This window comes from Rissa tridactyla, chromosome 20 (genome assembly GCF_028500815.1).
Source record: "Rissa tridactyla isolate bRisTri1 chromosome 20, bRisTri1.patW.cur.20221130, whole genome shotgun sequence".
Lineage (NCBI taxonomy): Eukaryota > Metazoa > Chordata > Aves > Charadriiformes > Laridae > Rissa > Rissa tridactyla.
The window spans coordinates 1054172-1073318 of record NC_071485.1 but is presented as its reverse complement, the minus strand read 5'-3'; the positions used below and the strand labels follow the sequence as shown (position 1 = coordinate 1073318).

At 62.0% G+C, this 19147-nt stretch overlaps 1 protein-coding gene across 3 annotated transcripts in view; it reads left to right on the top strand.

Moving 5' to 3' along the window:
- NUDCD3 (NudC domain containing 3) overlaps positions 1–17018 on the top strand; it is a 32540-nt gene extending 15522 nt beyond the window's left edge. The window contains exons 3-6 of one of the 3 annotated variants that reach the window (XR_008469911.1): positions 3159–3291; positions 7906–8049; positions 9931–11946; positions 12082–12152. Coding sequence is in view for 2 of the 3 variants with exons in the window: in XM_054224960.1 (XP_054080935.1) it covers positions 3159–3291; positions 7906–8049; positions 15428–15616; positions 16137–16247 (577 nt within the window). In the remaining variant the exon portion in view is untranslated. The other 2 variants (XM_054224960.1, XM_054224961.1) reach the window with 2 other exon arrangements.
- Positions 17019–19147: the final 2129 nt, after the last annotated feature.

Sequence of the window (19147 nt, the reverse complement as noted above, 5' to 3'; positions counted from 1 at the left end):
CTTGTGATGTGGTTTTGGGGCACAAAGTCACCCCATTACTTTCACATCTGAGGATTTTGAACGCCAGGAGCAGAGCTGGTACAGAGATGGTGACTTGTGGGAAGCGCTGGAGGGGTTCGGGCTGGCTGTTAGGGAAAAGAGAGGAGTGGAGAAGCGACAGCGCCTGTCCCCGTGCCCCCGGAATGAGCAGCCATGGCTGCAGGGAGGTTTAGGCACAAGGGGAAACTTCTCCCTGCTGAAGCTGGCTGAGCATGGGGGTGGTTTGGCCGGGGCGCATGTTGCCCAGCCAGTCCAGCAGGGCTGTGAGGACTGGGCAGCGGGGCTGAGCTTATCCCAGCAAGCTGCGCAGGGAGGCAGAGGTGGCTGTGAAACGTCCCTCCGTCACCCAGCGTGCTGCTCGCGTTACGACACAGAGGGAGCGAGGACAGAGCTCTCCTGTCGGGGACGGTCGGAGCTGGGAGATAGACTGCTTTTGCTTGTTCGGTAGCGATGCCATGCGAAGAGAAGCTCGATGGGGTTATTGCACAGCAAGTTGTGCCTCAGTTTTCCTGTGGAAGTAACCCAATTAACGCCGGTGTCTCCCGGGGCTGCTGTGAAGCCACTAGTGCCCTCACGGGACAATGTAATCATGCTCGGCGAGCTCTTGGGAGGGCTAAAACGTCCGTGATGCACTTGGCCAGGGTCTGCTCGGCCCCAGCGCTTTCCTCCCAAGGAAGATACACAAGGACGGACCCGGTGGCTTTGTGGCAGTAAGTGGCTGCTCTGGGATCGTATTTATCTGCTGTGGCTGTGAGGCGTTTGCAGCTGGTGTCTTACCCACGCTTGGCTTTGTGCTGATGGGTTTTCTCCCATCTTTAATGCTCTGCATCTGCTCTGACACGCCTTGGCCCGGGCACGGGCTTGCTGCCTCCCCCTTTAGCCTTCGAGTTTTTCCCGGGAAAGGCCGAGGAGGGGAATGACCTGGAGGTTGTTGGTTCTCGTCTGGTTCTTTGCTTGCTCTCAGGGGGGTGATGATGCTTGGGATGGTGACTTCCAGCCGACATGCCTTCCCTCTGGCGTCTCGCTGGCAAGGAGCGTGGTGAGCTCTGCCGCGCAGCTCACGTCCGCGCTGATTAGAAGGAAACGCCTCCTTAGGAGGAAAAAATCCAGCGTGTTTTAAACCCTGGTCAGGTTTGGGTTCCACTTCACTGTGCCGCCAGGTACACGCTTGCCCCAGCCTCGAGGGCGTTGGGGAGAGGACAGGAGCCTCGCAGATGTGTGCGGTGCTCGGGCAGACCCTGCCGCGCAGGGACACCTCCTGCGAGGACGCTTAACCAGGCAGCGCACGGATCCTCACCTGGGAGAGAAATGTCCCTCCCCTCTGCCGGGGGCTTGCGCAGGGTGGGCTCTGGGATGGTCGTGCCCAGGTGCCACCACTGGGATGGCTCGAGGTGAGGACCTAGAGGTGAGGACAGACAAGACAATGCTCGGGGACGTGCTGCCTCATTTCAACCCCTTTGCTTCCCTCGGGGTGAGCACACGGCCCCACAGGCCCCGGCCGCCTGCACCGTTCCCCCTCTCGCCCTCCAGCCTGTTCGACTCCTACAATCCGGGGGCGGTTGGGAAACCGACAGCCGGAGCCAACCCGCGCCGGCACTGGTTTGGTGCTGCCATGCCAACCCCGTTTCCATGGCAATGGGCACCCAATGGGCAACCGCCAGGCAAGGCCAAGATGCCCAAAAAAAGTGATGCAGTACCCCCCGAAATCGCCGGCCTGAGGCTGGGAGCCTGCGGCCGCTGCCCGGGCAACCAGATCAAAACCTTCCCGGAGCGTAAGTCGTTGTAACAGGGCGGGTAAAACCCCATGAAACCATTAAGGAAAAAAAAAGGGGGGGGGTGTACACACAGAGCCCCTTCGACAACACCCTCCGACCGTCTTAGAGCCTAATTTAATTAAAATTGATGGAACTTACATAATTCTCAGGGCACCGCGCTGCTGGAAGCCACCCCCGCCCGGCGCTGGTGAGGGCCACTCGGTGTGGGGGTGTCGGAGTGGCAGTGGGGCGCGGGGGGACGTGGTCCCCAGGGCCGGCTGACCCCCGGGGCCACTTGTCACCAGCCCCTCCCTTTATGCAACTCGCCGCAGCCCTGTGTTTATACAGCTCCAGATTGAAGACTAGGTGCGTATCAAAACATTTTAAAATAACTCTGCCTTTTGTTAGCACCGCAGCTATCTTTAGAAAAAGATTTTATTTTATTTGAAAGCCCTCTCTGGGAGGTTTCAGTGGAACAGATCCTCAGCCTGCCAGCAGTTTAAAGGACACGGGTGTGGTGGAGATCTCCTTTCTTGGCTGGAAACGCTGTATTGATTATTGCTTATTGATCCGATAGATCCCATCCTACCCTCACAACGGCTTCCTCGTCCTTCTCCTGAGATTTCCGCAGCTGGCAGTGGCTGTGTTTTGCTCAAAGTGTTGCTTGTGACCCACTTGCCCGGTTGCCCCCTTCCGGTGCTGCACCGGGCTGGCTCTGCAGCTCCGTCGCCTCTGTGTCAGCCACTGCCCTGGTCACCACGGCTGGTGGTTTTCCCAAACATGCTTGAAATCAGGGGGAGGACGACCACGTTTGCACGTGGTGAACCCAGGGCGCAGTGATGGGCCGCCACCTCTGCAGCCACGGCGGCGGACACGGAGACAGCACACGCCTTCCAGTGAGTGATGGTGTCCCCTGCTCCAGCTGCGACGGGCATGGTGGACGCAGCAGGGAGGTGGAGGGGCAGAGGAGCTCTGTGTTCGAGCAGAGTTAGCTGGGAAGGCGCCCGGAGCCAGCCGGGCGCCAGTTTTGGGAAGCCAGACTATCCTGTGTCTCACCAGTTGTCCCTTTAGTGGCCTGACTTCCCTTGGGGCACCCTGGGGAGAGGGGTGTGCAAGTCACCCACGACAGGCAGGGTGCCTGGGGTCCCTCCGAGGCTGCCAACCTCAGCCTTCGCCTTCCTTGGTAGCACCGGCAGCGAGGGAGAGACTGGGCACCCAGCCTGAGGCGTTCGGGTGCCAGCAGGGTGGCCGAGCAGAGGCTCTGCCCTCCCTTTCTGCTTCTTGTGCGCTGCTCTCTGGTTTCCTGCTCCCTCCAGACTCTGATCTCCCTGACACTGAGCATGTCGCCCCTTTCTTCTCCCCCAGGAGACAGGAGCAGTTCCAGACAAACCCCGACAGCTACAACGGGGCTGTGCGAGAGAATTATGCCTGGTCCCAAGACTTCAGTGACCTGGAGATTAAAGTGCCCGTGCCCAAGCATGTCGTAAAAGGCAAACAGGTAAAGTGGTGTTAATTGTGTGTCTTTCAGCATTTCCCTTTCCTTCGGGGTGCCCAGCTTTCCCGGGAAGCTCTGTTTGGAGTGGGAAGGTTCCTTGTCCTTCGTACTCAAGGAGCCGGAGGCAGTCGTTCCTTTTTCTCCGGCGCTGGGTGTGTGGCTGGGGGGGACTGACAGTCCCAGCCTGGCTGTGTTCCCGTTGTGACAGCAGTGTCCTGTTGCTCCGGCCCCAGCGGCCTTCGCTGGCACCGTGTGGCACTTTCTGCACTTTTGCTTTCCACTTCCACCGACTGCAAACTTGCACATGGGTTTCTGAGCCTGCCTGGGGATGAAGGCTCCTTCTCCGGTGTCTCTCTGTGGCTTGGAGTGTCTCCTGCGAGCGGGAGCTGCTGGAACGGCTCCTCTGGCACTTGGGAACCGGAGCAGGCACAGCCCATATGAGACCTGCCCTGCCCTGGGTGGAAGGGAGCTGGGGCCGGGGTGCAGGCTCAGCGGCCAGGCTCTCTCCCTGGCTGCCTGCGTGGGCAGGGGCGTCTCACCTCCCTCCTTGGCTCAGGCAGGAGCTTACCTTCTCTGCTCCCGGCCTCGAGCGGTCATGTCGCTTCTCCTTCACCAATTCTGTCCCCTCCCAGCGAGGGACTCGAGAGGAGCGTGCCCCTGGCGGGCGTCAGTCGGCCCCGGAAGTTTCAGCTCTCCTGTCTTTCCTGAGTCCTGCCCTCCCCATGGCTGATTCTGTATTTTTCCATTTGGGAAGTTCGCGCTCCCCCCACCTCCCCTTCTCCTCTGCTTCCAGGGCGGCTGAAATGAGCACGCTTGGGTTTATTCACCGGCTCCAGCCTACACAGCTCCTGATCATGCCAAAAGAGTGTAATTGGCAGCGGCAACCCGGACTGGAGGGGTGAGGGAGCAAGTAGCTGCCACGGGGACAGCAGGGGGACCAGGAGATGCATCTCTCCCGGTGGGTCTCTAAAACAAACCCAGGCTGTTTCTTGGAATGATTTGGGGGCATCCAGACGGGTGTTCCATCCCTCTGCATCATATTGCAGTCACGATGCCTCTCCCTGCCCAGGGAAGTGCCCTTTGTGCCAGGGGAGTTGTGTCCTTGCCAAAAAAAAAAAAAAAAAAAAAGGCATCAGGCTTTGTCCGCCCCGTTCTTTGCCACCCAGAGGTGCAGAGCCCTTGCAGGTGCCCGGAGGAGGTGGCACAGGACCTTTTCTCGACTCGAGACTGTGCCGTTGCTGCGGAAGAGCCCCTGCCCGGCAGTGGGGTGATTATCGGGGCAGCTCCTTCCCACGCTGTTGCCTGTGGCACGGCCCTGCCTGCCCTGGCCCTAGTTTATGCCTGCGCTGCCCTCTCGGGGCAGTCAGATGTCGGAGATGTCGGACTTTCCTTATCCTTGTGAGGTGTCTCGTGGTATTTGGTTTGTACATCCCCCTTAGGGCTCCTTTTGGCAGCTGCGTTTTCACTTTGAAGTGATTCTTTAAATCTCTTCCAGCCTCGGGGGACTGGAAGCGGTTAGGCTGGGTGACGGGCCAAAGCAGGATGGTTCAGAGCCATTTTAAAGCTCAACGGACTTCGGTCGCATTGTTGATGGGTTCTTGCTAAAGAGAAGCGTTCCCCTACATTCACCACACAGCTTCATCTTTTTAAAAAATTATCAGGTTTTTTGGCTTCTGCCTGCCAAGGCGAGATTAAAAATCTCCCCCGTTTGGTCCCCGGGCTCAGAGTGCGCTCAGCTCTAATGCTGCTCAGAATCTTCCTTGTGACATTTTTTTGGGTTCGAGATGTTGCTATGGCACATTTTCGCTTGGGCGAGCTTGAGGTTTCCTTGTATGGAGCTCCAAAAAAGTGTCCGTGGAGCAGGAGTGGGTGATGGGGTAGGTGGGAGCATCTTCCTCTGCGGTCTCCACCTCTCTGATCTACTTACAGGCGCAACAGGGGCCCGTGGATCCAAGCGCTTTCCAAGCACTTAAATAGAGATAATGACAACAAGCCTCTCTTTTTGCCTGGCTCGGAGGAGACGAGCTAGATTCCTCCATAGGTTTGTGTTTGCTTGTTTGATTTGCGTGGGCGGGCGTGGGCGTTCTAGTGTGCACAGAAATTATTGTGGTGGAAAGCGGCGGCAGAGAGCTGAGATCTGGGTTTCCTCGCGAGCACCGGCAAAAGCCAGGCATTTTGGGGGGCAGAGGCGCACGTGGGGTGCGCGTGGTGGGGGACGAGCAGCCTTGGAGCCTCCGGGGTGCCCCTGTTCGTGGCTGCGCTTGCTGGGACAGGGTGTTTCCCGCGGGATCGCCCTTGGCTCGCCCCCAGCCGCTGCCTGGGGTCGGGTGCAGGCTGTCTGCGCCCGGTTCTGCCAAACCCCGGTTTTGCCGGCCACGCGTGCCCTGAGCGCAGTGCGGTGGGACGGTGCGGGTGGCGGGGGCTGGGGAGAGGAAGGGCAGCCCCTCGGAGAGCCCCGCCACCCTCCCCGGTGGAGCAGAGGTGATTTTTCCACCAAGGCACCCGCCAAGGAGCTGCTGCCCACGTGCGCCAAACCCTGCGTTCTCCGGGCAGCACCACGCGCGCACGTGAGTCCTCTCGGACGTTTCTCTCCACACAGGGGGTCAGGGCTCTCCGGCAGTGCGTGCTTTGCCCCTGTCCCCTGTCCCCGCTCCCAGTGGGCTGGCCAAGAGGGGCCTTTTTGTTGGCTGCAGGTGGAAGCGGGTGTTGGGATCGCTTCTCGCTCTGGCTGGTTGTGCAGCGAAGCGGCTGGGTTAAGGCTGCTGGGTTTGGATCTCTTCCTCCATTTGGGTTTCCCTGCTCCCTCTCCTAACGCCCTGCTGGTCCCAGAGCCACCTCGAGCACATCCCTCAGCCACCTTGGAACAAAACCCCTCTCACATTTGATTGTGGATCCGACGGCCCTGACGCTGCGTCTGTGCCTTCCGTATCTCCAGCCTCCCTGGCCCTCCGTGCCCCAAAGAAGCCCCCCCAGAAGGCGACTTGGGGGTCACCTTGCCTTCTTCCCCTTGACCCTTTCTGAGCAGGCCCTGTGCCGCACTGAGGGAGCTCGGCGCCAGCAGCCCTGTCCTTGCGTCCGGGGACCAGAGTCGGTGGTGGCAGAGGGCAGAGGCTTGTCCCTGTGGTGAGGCCTCAACCCTGGGCTGGGGAAAGCTGCTCCATGCTGCAGCCTCTCTGGAAACGTTTCCCATCCAGGAGGAGCTGCTTTCACAGAGGCTGCCTGCAGCCACACGCCGGGTGAAGGCCAGGCGTCCTCTCCCGTCTGGCAGAGCCGGAGCTCGCTTCCCTTCCCCGATCCCCCGTGACCGCAGTCCTGCTGCCAGCCTTGGCATCAGAGCTCAGTCCCAGCGTTCCCTGTGCTGTGTGCTGGGACTCTGCTCCTGTCGAAGCCCTGGCAGCTCCCTGTCACGCACAGCAGGTCTGGGGGCTTTATCTGGGTGGCATCGATCAGATGCAGCCGTGGTGCCCTCCCCGGCTGGAGCAGCTTTGCCTGTCTCTTGCCTGCGTGGAGCTAGTGAGCCGCTGGAAATCTCCTAGGTAATGGATAATGTAATAACATTTCAAATGAGATCTGCAGAGCGGGAGGAAGATCTGGGGGAACTCTGGGAGAGAATGCAGGCAAATCTCACCGCAGTCTCCTCCTCTCAGGCCAGAGACAGGGCACTGCCAGGGGCCACAAAACTGCCCCTTCCCGGCCAGGTCCTCTCTTAGTCCCCTGGCCCAGCTCGGGCTCTCTGCTGGCGGCAGCTCAGGGCCAAAGGGGAAAGGAGAGAGCATATGTTCTCTCCGGAGACCGAGGGTACTGCGTGCAGCACAGTGAAGTTGCAGTCTGCCTCTGTCTCCCTGGGGGAGAGCCGTGTCACCTCCGCGGCAGGTCGGAGCAGGGTTCCCCATATGGCTGCTGCGGGCAGGAGCTGGCCCCGTTCCTGGGGATGGAGCTGCCTCATCCCCTGGCCCCCGCCGCAGGGAGAAGGGGAGCCGTGCCGCAGCGTCCCTCCTGCCCGCGGCCCCTCCTCATGCCCAACGGGAGGCCTGGGCTGAGCCCAGCGCTGGCTCTGGTGGCAGAAGTGGAGCCAAGGAGTTTCGGTGCGGTGCAGCAGAAGGGACGAGCTGCTGCAGCCCTTCCCGGTGTAGAAATCCCCGATTCGCTCCCGCTCGGTAGGGAAGCGCTCAGCCCCCAGGAACACACTCCCCCATGCCCAGCTCATCACGGTGACGGCCGGGCACCCGCTGTGCTCCGAACAGCTCGGTCACGGCAAGTGGGCGTCCAACCTTTGAGCGCTGTATGGAGGAGGCCTGGAGCATTGCTGGCTTTCTCTGTGGGGAAACTGAGGCACAGGGCAGTCACAGTGGCAAAACCAGCTGCCTCAAATCCTTCCTAGGCGTCTGCTGGGTCCCGTTGCCTTTCCTTCCCCGGAGAGGTTTCCTTTCTCCTCCGAGTTGTTGCTGTTTGCTCTGAAATGACAGCGGGATTCCCACCCTCCTGCTACGTGCAGGTCTGAAAGCTCTTCTTTCTCTCTCATCCCCAGCGAGTGCACTTGACTCCGCACCCCAACTAACACAGCGAGAGGGCAAGCGGGAACCTTCCTGATTATTTTCTGTCTCTGTGTGTTTCCAGGTGTCTGTGGATATCAGCAACAGCACAATTCGCGTAGCGGTGCTGGAGGGGAGCAGTCAGCGTGTCCTCATGGAAGGGAAACTCACCCACAAGATCAACACAGAGAGTTCCCTCTGGAGCCTGGAGCCAGGGAAGTGCATTTTGGTAAGGGTGGTCCACACTGGCCACGTCTCCACACCTTGGCTTGCAGCTCTACTGGGCTTGACCTGGAAAACTGGAGCAGATGGAAGCTTGAGCCGGTTCTGGATGTGTCTGGTTTTCCCCAGCCAGCGTCCAGCTCGCTCTGCCCTTGACTGTGCGCCGTGCCCTGCCTCCAGCTCCTGAGCTGCCCCTCTGGGTGAGCAGCAGTGGCGTGCTGGCAAAGCAGCACATCCATCGGGTTGGGTGAGGAGGGTCCTCAATCACAGAATCACAGAATGGCAGGGGTTGGAAGGGACCTCGGGAGGTCATCTAGCCCACCACCCTGCCAGAGCAGGGTCACCCAGAGCAGGTGGCACAGGAATGCGTCCGGGGGGTTTGGAATGTCTCCAGGGTTGGAGACTCCCCCACCTCTCTGGGCAGCCTGTGCCAGGGCTCTGCCACCCTCACAGCAAAGAAGTTCCTCCTCGTCTTGAGATGGAACTTCCCACGGTCAAGTTTGTGCCCGTTACCCCTTGTCCTGTCCCTGGTCACCACGGAGAAGAGCCTGGCCCCGTCCTCCTGACACCCCCCCCTTGAAGTATTTATAAGCATTGATCAGATCCCCCCTCAACTGTCTTTTTTCCAGACTGAAGAGACCCAAAACCCTCAACTTTTCCTCATCAGAGATGTTCCAGTCCGCTCATCATCTTCATAGCCCTTTGCTGTCCCCTCTCCAGCAGTTCCCTGTCCCTCTTGAAGCGGGGAGCCCAGAACTGGCCCCAGTGCTCCAGATGGGGCCTCCCCAGGGCAGGGCAGAGGGGGAGGATGACCTCCCTCCACCTGCTGGCCGCGCTCTTCTTGATGCCCCCCAGGATGCCATTGGCCTTCTTGGCCACCAGGGCCCATCGCTGGCTCATGGTCATCCCGTTGTCCCCCAGGACTCCCAGGTCTCTCTCCACAGAGCTGCTCTCCAGCAGGTCACCCCCAACCTGTGCTGGTGCAGGGGGTTATTCCTCCCCAGGTGCAGCACCCTACACTTGCCCTTGTTGAATTCCATAAGGTTTCTCTCCACCCAGATCTTCAGCCTGTCCAGGTCTCTCTGGATGGTGGCACAGCCTTCTGGGGTGTCAGCCACACCCCCCCAGCTTTGTGTCATCAGCAAACCTGCTGAGGGTGCGCTCTATCCCCTCGTCCACGTCATTGATGAAGATATTGAACAATCTCCAGGCCATGGTGGTGGGAGCACATCTCTTATCCAGAGGTGGTCACTGTCCCCTGATCCCGGCACATAGGCTCTGAGAGAGGCCGTGGCACCGCACCGTGGTGCCGGTGCCGCGCACCTGTCCTTGCCGGCTTTGCCCTCTGGCTCTCCGGGCCCCAGTCCTTACCCCAGCATCCCGGCAGATGCCTGTTCCCTGCCATTCATTTCACAGAATCACAGAATGGTTCGGGTTGGAAGGGACCTTAAAGATCATCTGGTTCCATTTCTGTCCTGCCTCAGGTTTCTTATTAATCCTGTCTGAAGCGGTCGCTGTGACCACTTCTCTCCCTGCCTTCAGCAGCCACCGTGACTTACTGTGCCTGCCGCCCGAGCACCACCCATCTTCCCTGTCAAGGTGGTTCGGGGGCTGTTGCCTCCCAGGAGTGTGTTACTGGGGGGTTCCCAGCCTCGTGACTGGTTTCTGGCGTGCTCCCGGCGTCCAGGCCGAGGGTGTGAGTTCTCTCCCGGGCTGTCCGTAGCTGGAGTTGTCCTGGGGGTTGCGTTGCTGCCCGTCAGCCTGGGATCTCGAGTGTCAAACCGTTGCAAAACTCCTGGGCAAGTTTTGGGATTGTGCGAGCAAGGATTGTGCTGGCAGTGGGGTTTTGCCATCCACGGCCATCTTTACTCTCTCCTTTTCCACCCAGAGGCTTTCCCAGAAGTTTTGTGATCAGTCGAGGCTGCCGTCAGCCCCAGGAGGGGATTCCAGCTGCCTGGCTCTGGCAGCGGCTCCTGACCCTGTGCAGGCAGCACCGTCCCTGCAAGAGGAGCGGGCTTCGAGCCTTCTCCCCGGGTCACAGGGTGGCAGCAGATGGGCACCCAAAGCCAAGCCCCCGCAGTGGGAAATGGCGTGGGAACGTGCTGCCAGAGGCAGAAGTGCTGAAGGTGGTGCATGAGGAGGCTGCACGGGCACCGCCTGCCCACTTCAGATCCCTATGGATGTGCTCTGGAACGACAGACCCGAAAGGGTGAAGTCCCTGCAAGAGAGAGGAGCTTCTCCGACTCCGTTAGGCTGTTGAAAGGACGTGAAAAAGGAGGCAGTGGCATCATTAGCCTGCATTTTTTAAATGTTCTTAAGCTTCTTGAAAATTAACTGATCCAGGAAGAGAAACAATCCTGGGAAGGAGTAAACACATTCAAGAGGAGGTGGCCCAACGGGTGGCTGCTCCGTGGCACGGATGGGAGTCCCTGGTGGGTGTTCCCAGGATTAGCAAGGGAGACAGTGTTTGTTAAATACCCAGCGCCGGAGGAGGATGGGAATGGCGCGCGGGTGGAGCGAGACTCGGGGTGTTCTGGAGCGTCCGCAGGCAGCGCGGGGAGCGGTCCCATTACCTCCAACCCTCGAGCTGGGTCTTGCCTTGAGTTAGCAGGAGTGCAGGGTTGTGAGGATCTCCAGCTGGCTGCCAACATATTGATGGTGGGATGGAGTTTCGCTTGAAGAATTGTAAGGTAACTGGAGCAGAGTGAGTAATTCTCGCCCAAGAGCATCTCCTTTTTCCGTGCACAGGGTAGCCAAAAGTGGTTTGCAGCTCCTCCCGATTCATTCATCAGGAGACACCCAGCCATGTATTAATGAATCGCTTCGTTCAGCGCCTGGGAGGGAACGGGACAGGAGCCGTTTGGGCTGGGTTGAAGGACTGATGGGGTGCACGGGCCCTTTCTGTACCCGAGTTTGTGCGTCCACGTGTTGCGCAGCTCCAGGTGAACGCCGAACGGGGCAGTCGGGAGTGTCTTCATCCCGTGAGATGCCGCAAGGTGCCACCTTGCTTCCCTCCCTGACACCCAGCGTGGGGATGCGGCTGAAACCCAGCTCCCCCAGTACCAGCGGTGGAGTTGTCGAGGACATCCTGGCTGCCTCCGTTACTGCTTGGGGCACCTCAGTGGCTTCTGTCCGGAGGAAAACCTGCGCGTGCTCGTCTTTTCATGGTCTGCGAGTTGAAGCAATCCCTGTGGGCAGAGCTTGATCCCTGCGCCGAGGAGGTGAAATCTCTCCTGCTTGGTCTTGTCCATCTGAGAAAGTCCCAGTTCTGTGCAAAGAGGCCATTTGGTCCCATGCGTTATTGCAGGACGCGTCAAGGATTGTCGAGTTCCCTGCTCTCTCCGGGCTGCTGTTACAGCCGCCTTTTGTGTCCTTGGCTTCCCCTGCCCCCTGCTCGGTTCCCTTCTGGGACGGCTCTTCACGGGCCCTCGTTACCTGCCTCCCTTCTCCCCCCAGCTCTTACTGTAAGAAGGTGAATCTGCCTTATAACCCCTCCCAGCTCCGCTTTCCCCATCCTCTCTGGTGTTCTTATCAATTTATCCTCTTCATCGTATGTCTGCTCACTCTCCAGCAGCCCCAGAGACTGCTCGCCTTCCCCCTGCTGCTCCGCGAGGTTCTCCCTGCCGGAGCCCGGGCTGAGCTCCGGTGCATTTCCCGTCTCGTCCTTTGGCACGCTCGTGGTTCGCACGGCAGCCCGGCCGCGGCAGACACCCAGTGGGCGTCGTTTCGAAGCGGAGCGCTCTGCCGATGCCCACGACGTGTGGCGAGGCCTCCGTCCACACCTCCTCCTGCTCGGGATCGTGTCCCGGGATCGTGTCCCTGCCTGCCATGCCGCGCCAAAGCCCCAGTCCGAGTATAATCCCTGCGCGCTCCCTTTGCTGTCGCACCCGCTTGCTTGTCAAAAGTGAGATTAAAATAACTTCGCACAAGCTGTTTTTAGAAATCTCCGCTGGGTGTTGTGCACAACACATTTTGGGATTATTTTTGTTGTTGAGGATTTTTTTCCCCCCGTTCCCTTTCTTTTTCTCCTCCTCTCCAGCATTTGTTATCCACACTTGGGCTGTTGTCACCAAGTCCTGCCTTGAACAGCTATTACAGTCTTCAGCTTGTCATCTTGTGAGCCGTGAGGCCGAGTTAATAATAATCTGTGATGCTCTCCCTCCGCCTTGCCCTCCACACACTGCTGGAAACATGGCCTGCTGCCTCCTCCGTGCCCCCTAAACGTCTCCTGCTGGCTTTTGGGGCGACGGCTGCTGTTGTCCCTGAAGGAAAGCAGGTGGTGAGAGGCTGTTTATCCAAGACCTACTTATATCCCTTGGCAGCGTCTCTCCAGCTCTGACAAGGTATTTAGGATCCGGGAAGAAACCTCATGCTATGACAAAGCCCAGCACCGCCAACAAAGGGGTGTGCCCTTCCTGGCAGGGTGTTGAGATGTGACATGACACCGTGTCCGTGCCGATGATGCCTGTCACCCTCTTTGCGCACCGCGGGAGGATCCCTCTTGGCCACAGATGTGCCTGCCGAGTGTCCCATCCCTCCCGTGCGTCCGTCTCCGCCTGCAGCAATGCTCCTTGCCATCCATCCTCGCCCGGCCCCTGTGCTTTGCCCAGCGCACCGACGTGGGAGCAGCCCCTTCCCCTGACGGCTGACAGCTCATGTCACCAGCGTTGGGAACACGGGCGCTGTGGCACAAGGACGCTGCTGGCTTTGGACGCAGCAGCTTGTCCCCCTGCGAGCCTCCCTCTCCTCAGGCCACTGTTGCAGAGGCTGTTCCTGCCTCCCCTGAGCCCCAGGAGGCTCAGCTGGGCTTTTACCCCTCTCGGCCATGGGTGGAAGATCACCTACGGCCCAGGAGGCACTTTGGGACCCGCCAGCCAAAAAAGCAGAGCCGAGGTCTGCCTGAGAGCCCAGGCACGCTGCAGGGCCCTGATCCTTCCTCTGGCAAACAGACGCCAGCGTTTCTAGGACCCTGGAGGGTTGGGCTGGGGAACTTGTAGAGGCAACTTTCAAGTGAGAGCAAAGCTTTTGGCTTGTCTCGAAGCGAGTAGTGTAATCAGGTCGGGATTTGTCCTTGTGAAAAAAATCCCTGCTTCCTTCCTGGAGCCCCCCCCAGGTTTGCGGAGCGCCCCCGAGGCAGCGTGCAGCCTCGCGTGGTGCTGTTGGTCGAGCACCCGGAGCCTTCCTCGGTGAGTGGGTGAGGTCCGGTGCTCACAGGGCGTCACCCCGCCTGGGCTGAGCCCAGACATCTGCCGTGGGCTCTCGGCTCTCCCTTAACCTCGACCTTCCTGCACCTGAGCGCTCGGTGAGGCTCCAGCCCGCCTCTCCATCACCACAAGCTTTCGTAGCCCGGTTGGCCAGCGGAGCGCCGGGCTGAATCACCGGAGACCGTCGGCGGAAGCCTGTCCAAGGATTAACCTGAGCCCGTGCTCCCCGTCCTGGAGGTCGGACCTGTCCGCCGCGAGCTCTTCGCCACCGCTTCAAAGCACAAAACCCCAAGCTCAAGGTGACAGAGAGAGCTTTGCCCTGGCTCGTGGGCATTTCGGAGGCTCGCATTGGAAAGTGGGGCTCCCAGCTCGGAGCGAGTCCCACTTTATCATATCTCCCCCTGGAACAAAGGGGGATGAGTGAATTCCCCGGCGCGTGCAAAGCGGGCTGCAGAGGTTAATTAATTATTGTTTGCAAAGCGCTCGGCACTGTAGCGATGTGCACCGCAGAAAAGCTGGTGAGGAAATGAATAATTCTGTCTTCCCAGCGGGGCGGGAAACAGTGTGTGGTAAATAAAGCGAGGGCCACGCATGGGGTGGGGAGGAGGAGAGGATCCCCGGGCTGGCGCTCACGGCAGCGGCTCCCCTGGCTTTCGCTGGGGGTGGTCTGTGGACGAGGGGGGTTTGGATCTCGTGGGTGTTTCCCACCTGCTCTGTGGCTCTGGGGGGGTTCCCTGGGGGGGACAGCGGTGGGGTGCCAGGGGAGGAAGGGATTTGGTAGCAAAGGGAGAAGGGATGGCTTTTCCTTCCCCTGGTGCTCTGGGATGGAGGTGAGGTGATGCCTGATAAGCCATTACGTCCTCCGGCCTCCGTTTGTCCCTCCACTGCCTGCCTGGCTCTGGCGGGGACACACCAGGCAGGGCCTTGCCGTCGCACCGAAGCCATCACCAGGGAAGCTCCCACCTCACCAGCGTCGCCGTGGGGACATTCCTCTGGTTTCAAACCCGGAGGAGCAGCAGCGAGCCCGGAGGGTGCTCCGGCATGCCGCAGGCTTGGGCTGGCCGGGCCAGCTGGCCCACGGCTCGTCTTGCCCGTCGAAGGGCCGAGGTTCCTGGCGAGCTTGCCGTTCCCCCTGCCTGCCCGCCCAGGGCTGGGAAGCCCACGAGCAAAACCTCATCAGCTCTTCCTCCCCTGGAAAGTGGAACCGTGCAAATAAGAGGAGAGCAAGCGTGCCTGTCGAGCTGGAAAACACAACGCCTTCCCCGAGCTGGAATATTTTACCGGCTCTGCTCTCCCAGAAGGATTAAGCCCCAGCCACCCCCTCCCGTATTAATTGGTTCCTTTTCTTCGCACCGCAGAGAGACGCCCGGCTCCATAACTTTAATGGCTGCCCGTGTTTTCCCCTCCAGAGCTGTTGAGCTTCCGGGGAGGTTTGAGTAAATTGTATTGTCTGCCTTTATTGATGATTTTGCGGAGAGGCTGACGAACACCATAAATCTTCCTTGCTCCTGGGATTATTGCTAAAATAATACAGGAGAAAGGAGCCCACCCCTCCTGGCCAAAAAAAAAAACCAAGCGGGTCGGGGTTCCCGGTGCGGGACGCCGACACCCGGCACGGCCCCGTGTGGCTCCGTGCGGGGCGCTGCTGGTGCGGCGGGGATGGCCGGTGGGTTTTGCCGGCGAGGATGTCGGCTGGAGGCGAGGGGATGTCCCCTCTCCTCGGGCCATCCTTCCACGGCCTCCCAATGAGCCACGGCGCTGCGGGAGGCGGGTGCTGGTGACAAGCAGGGGTGGCACGGAGGGGCAGGGGACTTTTTCGCCGCCTTTGTCACCTGCACTGCCGCCCGTGGAGCAAGCCCCATGAGGAGCCGAGGCGAGGGCTCCTTCTGGGTTAGCAAAACGCAAAATTGCAGCGTGGCCGTGCTGGGAGCCCTGGCCCCGTGCTCTGCTGGGCAAGGCCTCTTCAGCTGATGGGTCCCTGGGCTCTCGGCTACCAGGGTGGCCACAGACCAGCCGACCCGGCTCCCTGGGCCCCATACTCTGTGGCATCAGCCATGTGGCCCGGGGTGGCATTAAGTCAGGCTCACAGTGTCGCTGCCACGGGGTGTGGGACGGGCTGGGGGTAACGCAGGATGGGGGCTCCTCTCCCCGCTCTCCTCTGACCCCCGCCTTGTTCCCCAGATCAGCCTGAACAAAGGGGATGAGTACTGGTGGAACGCCATCCTGGAGGGTGAGGAGCAGATCGACATCGACAAGATCAACAAGGAGCGCTCCATGGCCACAGTGGATGAGGAGGAGCACGCCATGCTGGACCGCCTCACCTTCGACTACCACCAGAAGCTGCAGGGCAAGCCCCAGAGCCACGAGCTGGTAGGTGCCGGCTGTCCCATGCCCCCAGCCCAGCCACGTGCTCTCCGGCTCCTCCGTTGATGCCGTCTCCGGTAAAAGGGTGCGGCGTGGGGCAGCTCCACAGCTCTGCTCCGTCTCCGAGCTCCTCCTCACACAGCGTCCCCCCACATCTCCATTTTGGGGGCATGAGGTTCTGGTGGTCCCTGGCTTTTGCCGGAAACACTCCTGCCTTTCCCTTCCTGGCCCCTTGGCAAATGCCAGTGAGCCCAGATTCCCCGCCACGGCCCCGCCGTCCCCCCGCTCCCTCTGCGCTGGGATGAGCCCACATGGGTCCGGGATGAGCCCCACCGAGCTGCCGCCTTTCGCTGCCCGTCGCTCCCTGCCTCCCACGTGCCCGTCTGCCCTTTCCCGAGCCAGGGAGAGGGGCGGGGGTGAAGCACGGCAGCGGCTGCGTGCCCTTGGGAATGGGCGCTGCCCTCGCCCAGGGGACAAAGGTGCGGGGTCAGCCCTGGCCTGACGGGAGCCTGTGGCCTCTTTGCAGAAGGTGCATGAGATGCTGAAGAAGGGCTGGGACACCGAGGGCTCCCCGTTCCGCGGCCAGAAGTTCGACCCCTCCATGTTCAACATCTCCCCCGGCGCCGTGCAGTTTTGACGGCGTCGGTAAAACCGCCGAGAAACGAAGTGGGGAGAGGAGAAACCCACCCACCCACCCGCCCGCCCTCCTGGGACCCTCGCGCCCAGCGCCGGTGCCCGTTAACCCGCTGGCTGGTGAGATGCGCTGCCGGCATCCTTCCGCTGCCTTCACCACCCGGCACCGGCACCGGCCGTTTGATGTACGTGCAGGGAAACCTGGCGAATGCAGATTTACGTCCCATCACCAAGGCAACCCGGAGCGGCTGGGACCCTTCTCCTCTCCTCGCCTCGCACTGGCGACGGCGCGGTTGTTTTTCAGGAATAGACGGAGCTCGTTGGGTGACATAATTATTATTTCTGGTGGCTGAGGATGCTTCTTTGCAGGCTTCTGGGGGGGCAGCTCCCTCCCTGCCCTGGCACCGGGCAGCTTTGCCCCTTGCAGGTGGCAGGGAGCAGCGGGGCTGTCACCCGTAACACTGTGGCATGGGGCCGGGGGCGGGGGGGGGGGGTCCAGGCTGTGCTCGGGGGTCCCTGGCAGGGGGTACAGGCCCAGCCCTCGTAGCCACCAGCCCCCCCCAGTAGCCCTAGAAATGTCTGGGCTTCCCTGGCACAGCACTTTGGGGGCTGGGAGGGGGGACATGTGAGCCCTCGGGCCCACCCCCCCAGGCCCAGCCCAGCTCTTGCAGCTTCCCAGTGGCCCCCACCCTGGGGCAGTGGGCTGGGGGTCCCCCGGCCATCGCCTTCCCCCCACCCCCCTTTATTTTGGTTTGCAATAAAAACGTTTCTGAAGCGCGGGGCGTGTGAGTGATTCAGTGCCATCCGCCCGGGGAGGGACACACATGCACCCTGACCCCCCCCAACACCACCCTGCTTGAAGGTTGGGGACAGGGACGTCTGCGGGTGGCCCTCGTGTCCCCCACCGTGGGCCCCGGGGACAGGGGTGGTGGGGGCTGGATTTTTGGTGTCCGTGTGTGGGTGGTGGATACGGGATCCCGGCCGGGGCCGGGGGGGGGGGGGGGTGGGTGGGGCTGGATTTGGTGGGGTGGCTTTGGGGGTGCTGACCTCGGAGGTCTCACCCCACTGCTCCCCACCTCCCTGTCGCCGTGTGTGCGTGCGTGTGTGTGTGTGTGTGTGTGTGTCCCATCTCCCCCGCGCCGGGCGCTGAAATTTCTCCGGTGGCGATGCACAAATATAACCGGGCTCGGCGCAGTCCCCCACGGCCGCCCACGGTCCCCATGGCAACGGCAGCGCCAGCCGCCAGCCGCCCACCCGCGCTCGCCCCGCGCCCCGGGGTGGGCACCCGCGCCCACGCCGCCCCCCCACCCGCTCACCCCACGGGGCCGCTGTGAGGCTTGGGGGGGGGCGGGGAAGGACCCCGCTGTCCCCACACACCGGCCAGGCCCTGGGGCTGCTGGTGGCTTCCTGGGTGGCCTCTTGCGCCTGCCCCCCCCCCCTCCCCACCCGAGAAAAATTTGTCGTCCCCCCCCTCCAACAAGCACTGGGGGGGGCTTCGAGGTGCCCTTGGGGGAGATTTTTGCCCCCTCAGACCCCTCCCGGGTCTTTTGCTTAGTGGGGAGGTTGGAGCTGGAGGGGTTGTTTGAGGTGACGTTGGGGGGGGTCGGTATTGGGGGGCGCATAAGGGGGGTGTCCGCGGGGCGATGGTGGAGGGGGTGGATGTGTGGTTCCTTGAGGGGGGTATCTGGATACTGGGGTCTTTTTTGGGGGGGACGGGGGGGGAGAGATCGAGGGGGGGGCAGTAGATTTGGGGGCCTTGGTGGGGGATGTGAGATCCCGGGGAGGGGGTCTGGGGATGGGGCTTTTTTTGGGGGGGTGAATGTGGGTCCTCAGGGCCGGGGAGAGGGCCTGGATTCGGGCTCCTTTGTGAGGGGGGATGTGGGATCCGTGGGAGGGGGTCCTGGATGCAGGAATATTTCGAGGGGAGGGAATCCCGGGGATGGGGGGGGGGGGGTGTGTGTGTGTCTGGATATGGGACGTTTTGGGGGGTGGATGTGTGTCCCCCCCAACCCTGGGGAGGGGGGGTGAGGGGGATTTGGGATAAAAGGGTCCCGGAGGAGACACCTTTGGGGAGACACGTTGGAAAAGGGGGATCCCCGCGGGGTCCCGGAGGGGTCCAGCCCCGGGGTGGGGGATGCGGGTGGGGACCGGCGTTGCGGGGGCGATCGGGCGGGTGCCCCGGGGGAGGTGGAGGGGAGGGGGCGGGGGGGGGGGGGATCCCACCCCGGGGTTGGGGGGGGGGGATGTGGGGGGGCGGCGGGGGCTGTCCCGGGCTGGTGCCTCCCCCGGCCGGTGCCTCCCCCGGCCCCGCAGCGCCTCCTCCCGCCCCCCCCCCCGCGCCAGGCGGAGCCGGAGCCGGAGGCCGGAGCGTGAGCCGGTGGCGGCTCATTGCCGGCGCGGCGCGGCGGCAGCATGGCCAACCACCGTGCCCTGCACCCGCTTCACCGACGAGTACCAGCTCTACGAGGAGATCGGCAAGTAAGAGCCGCCGCCGGCACCGGCCACCGGGCACCGGGCGAGGGGCGGGCGGGGGGGGGGGGGGCGGAATAGGGGGCGGGGGGGGGGGGCTCCGGCCGCCCGCTCGGTGCAGACGTGACGCATCTCCCCCCCCCCCCCCCCCCCCCCCCCGGCGGGACGGGGCAACCGGGACCGGCCCTGCCCAGCCCCCCCCCCCCCCCCCCCCGGCACTGCCCTCCCCCCGGTACTGGCCCTGCCCCCCCCCATAACCCCCCCCTTTCATACCCCCCCCCTTCCCCGGCCGGTACCAGCTCCCCCACCCCCCTCCAGCATCCCTCCCCGGCCCCGACCGCAGGGACCCCCGGGCCTTACAGCCCCCGACCCCCCCCGGTTCCTCCGCGTCCCCCTCCGTGCCCACAGACCCCCCCCCCCCCCAGTCCCTGCAGC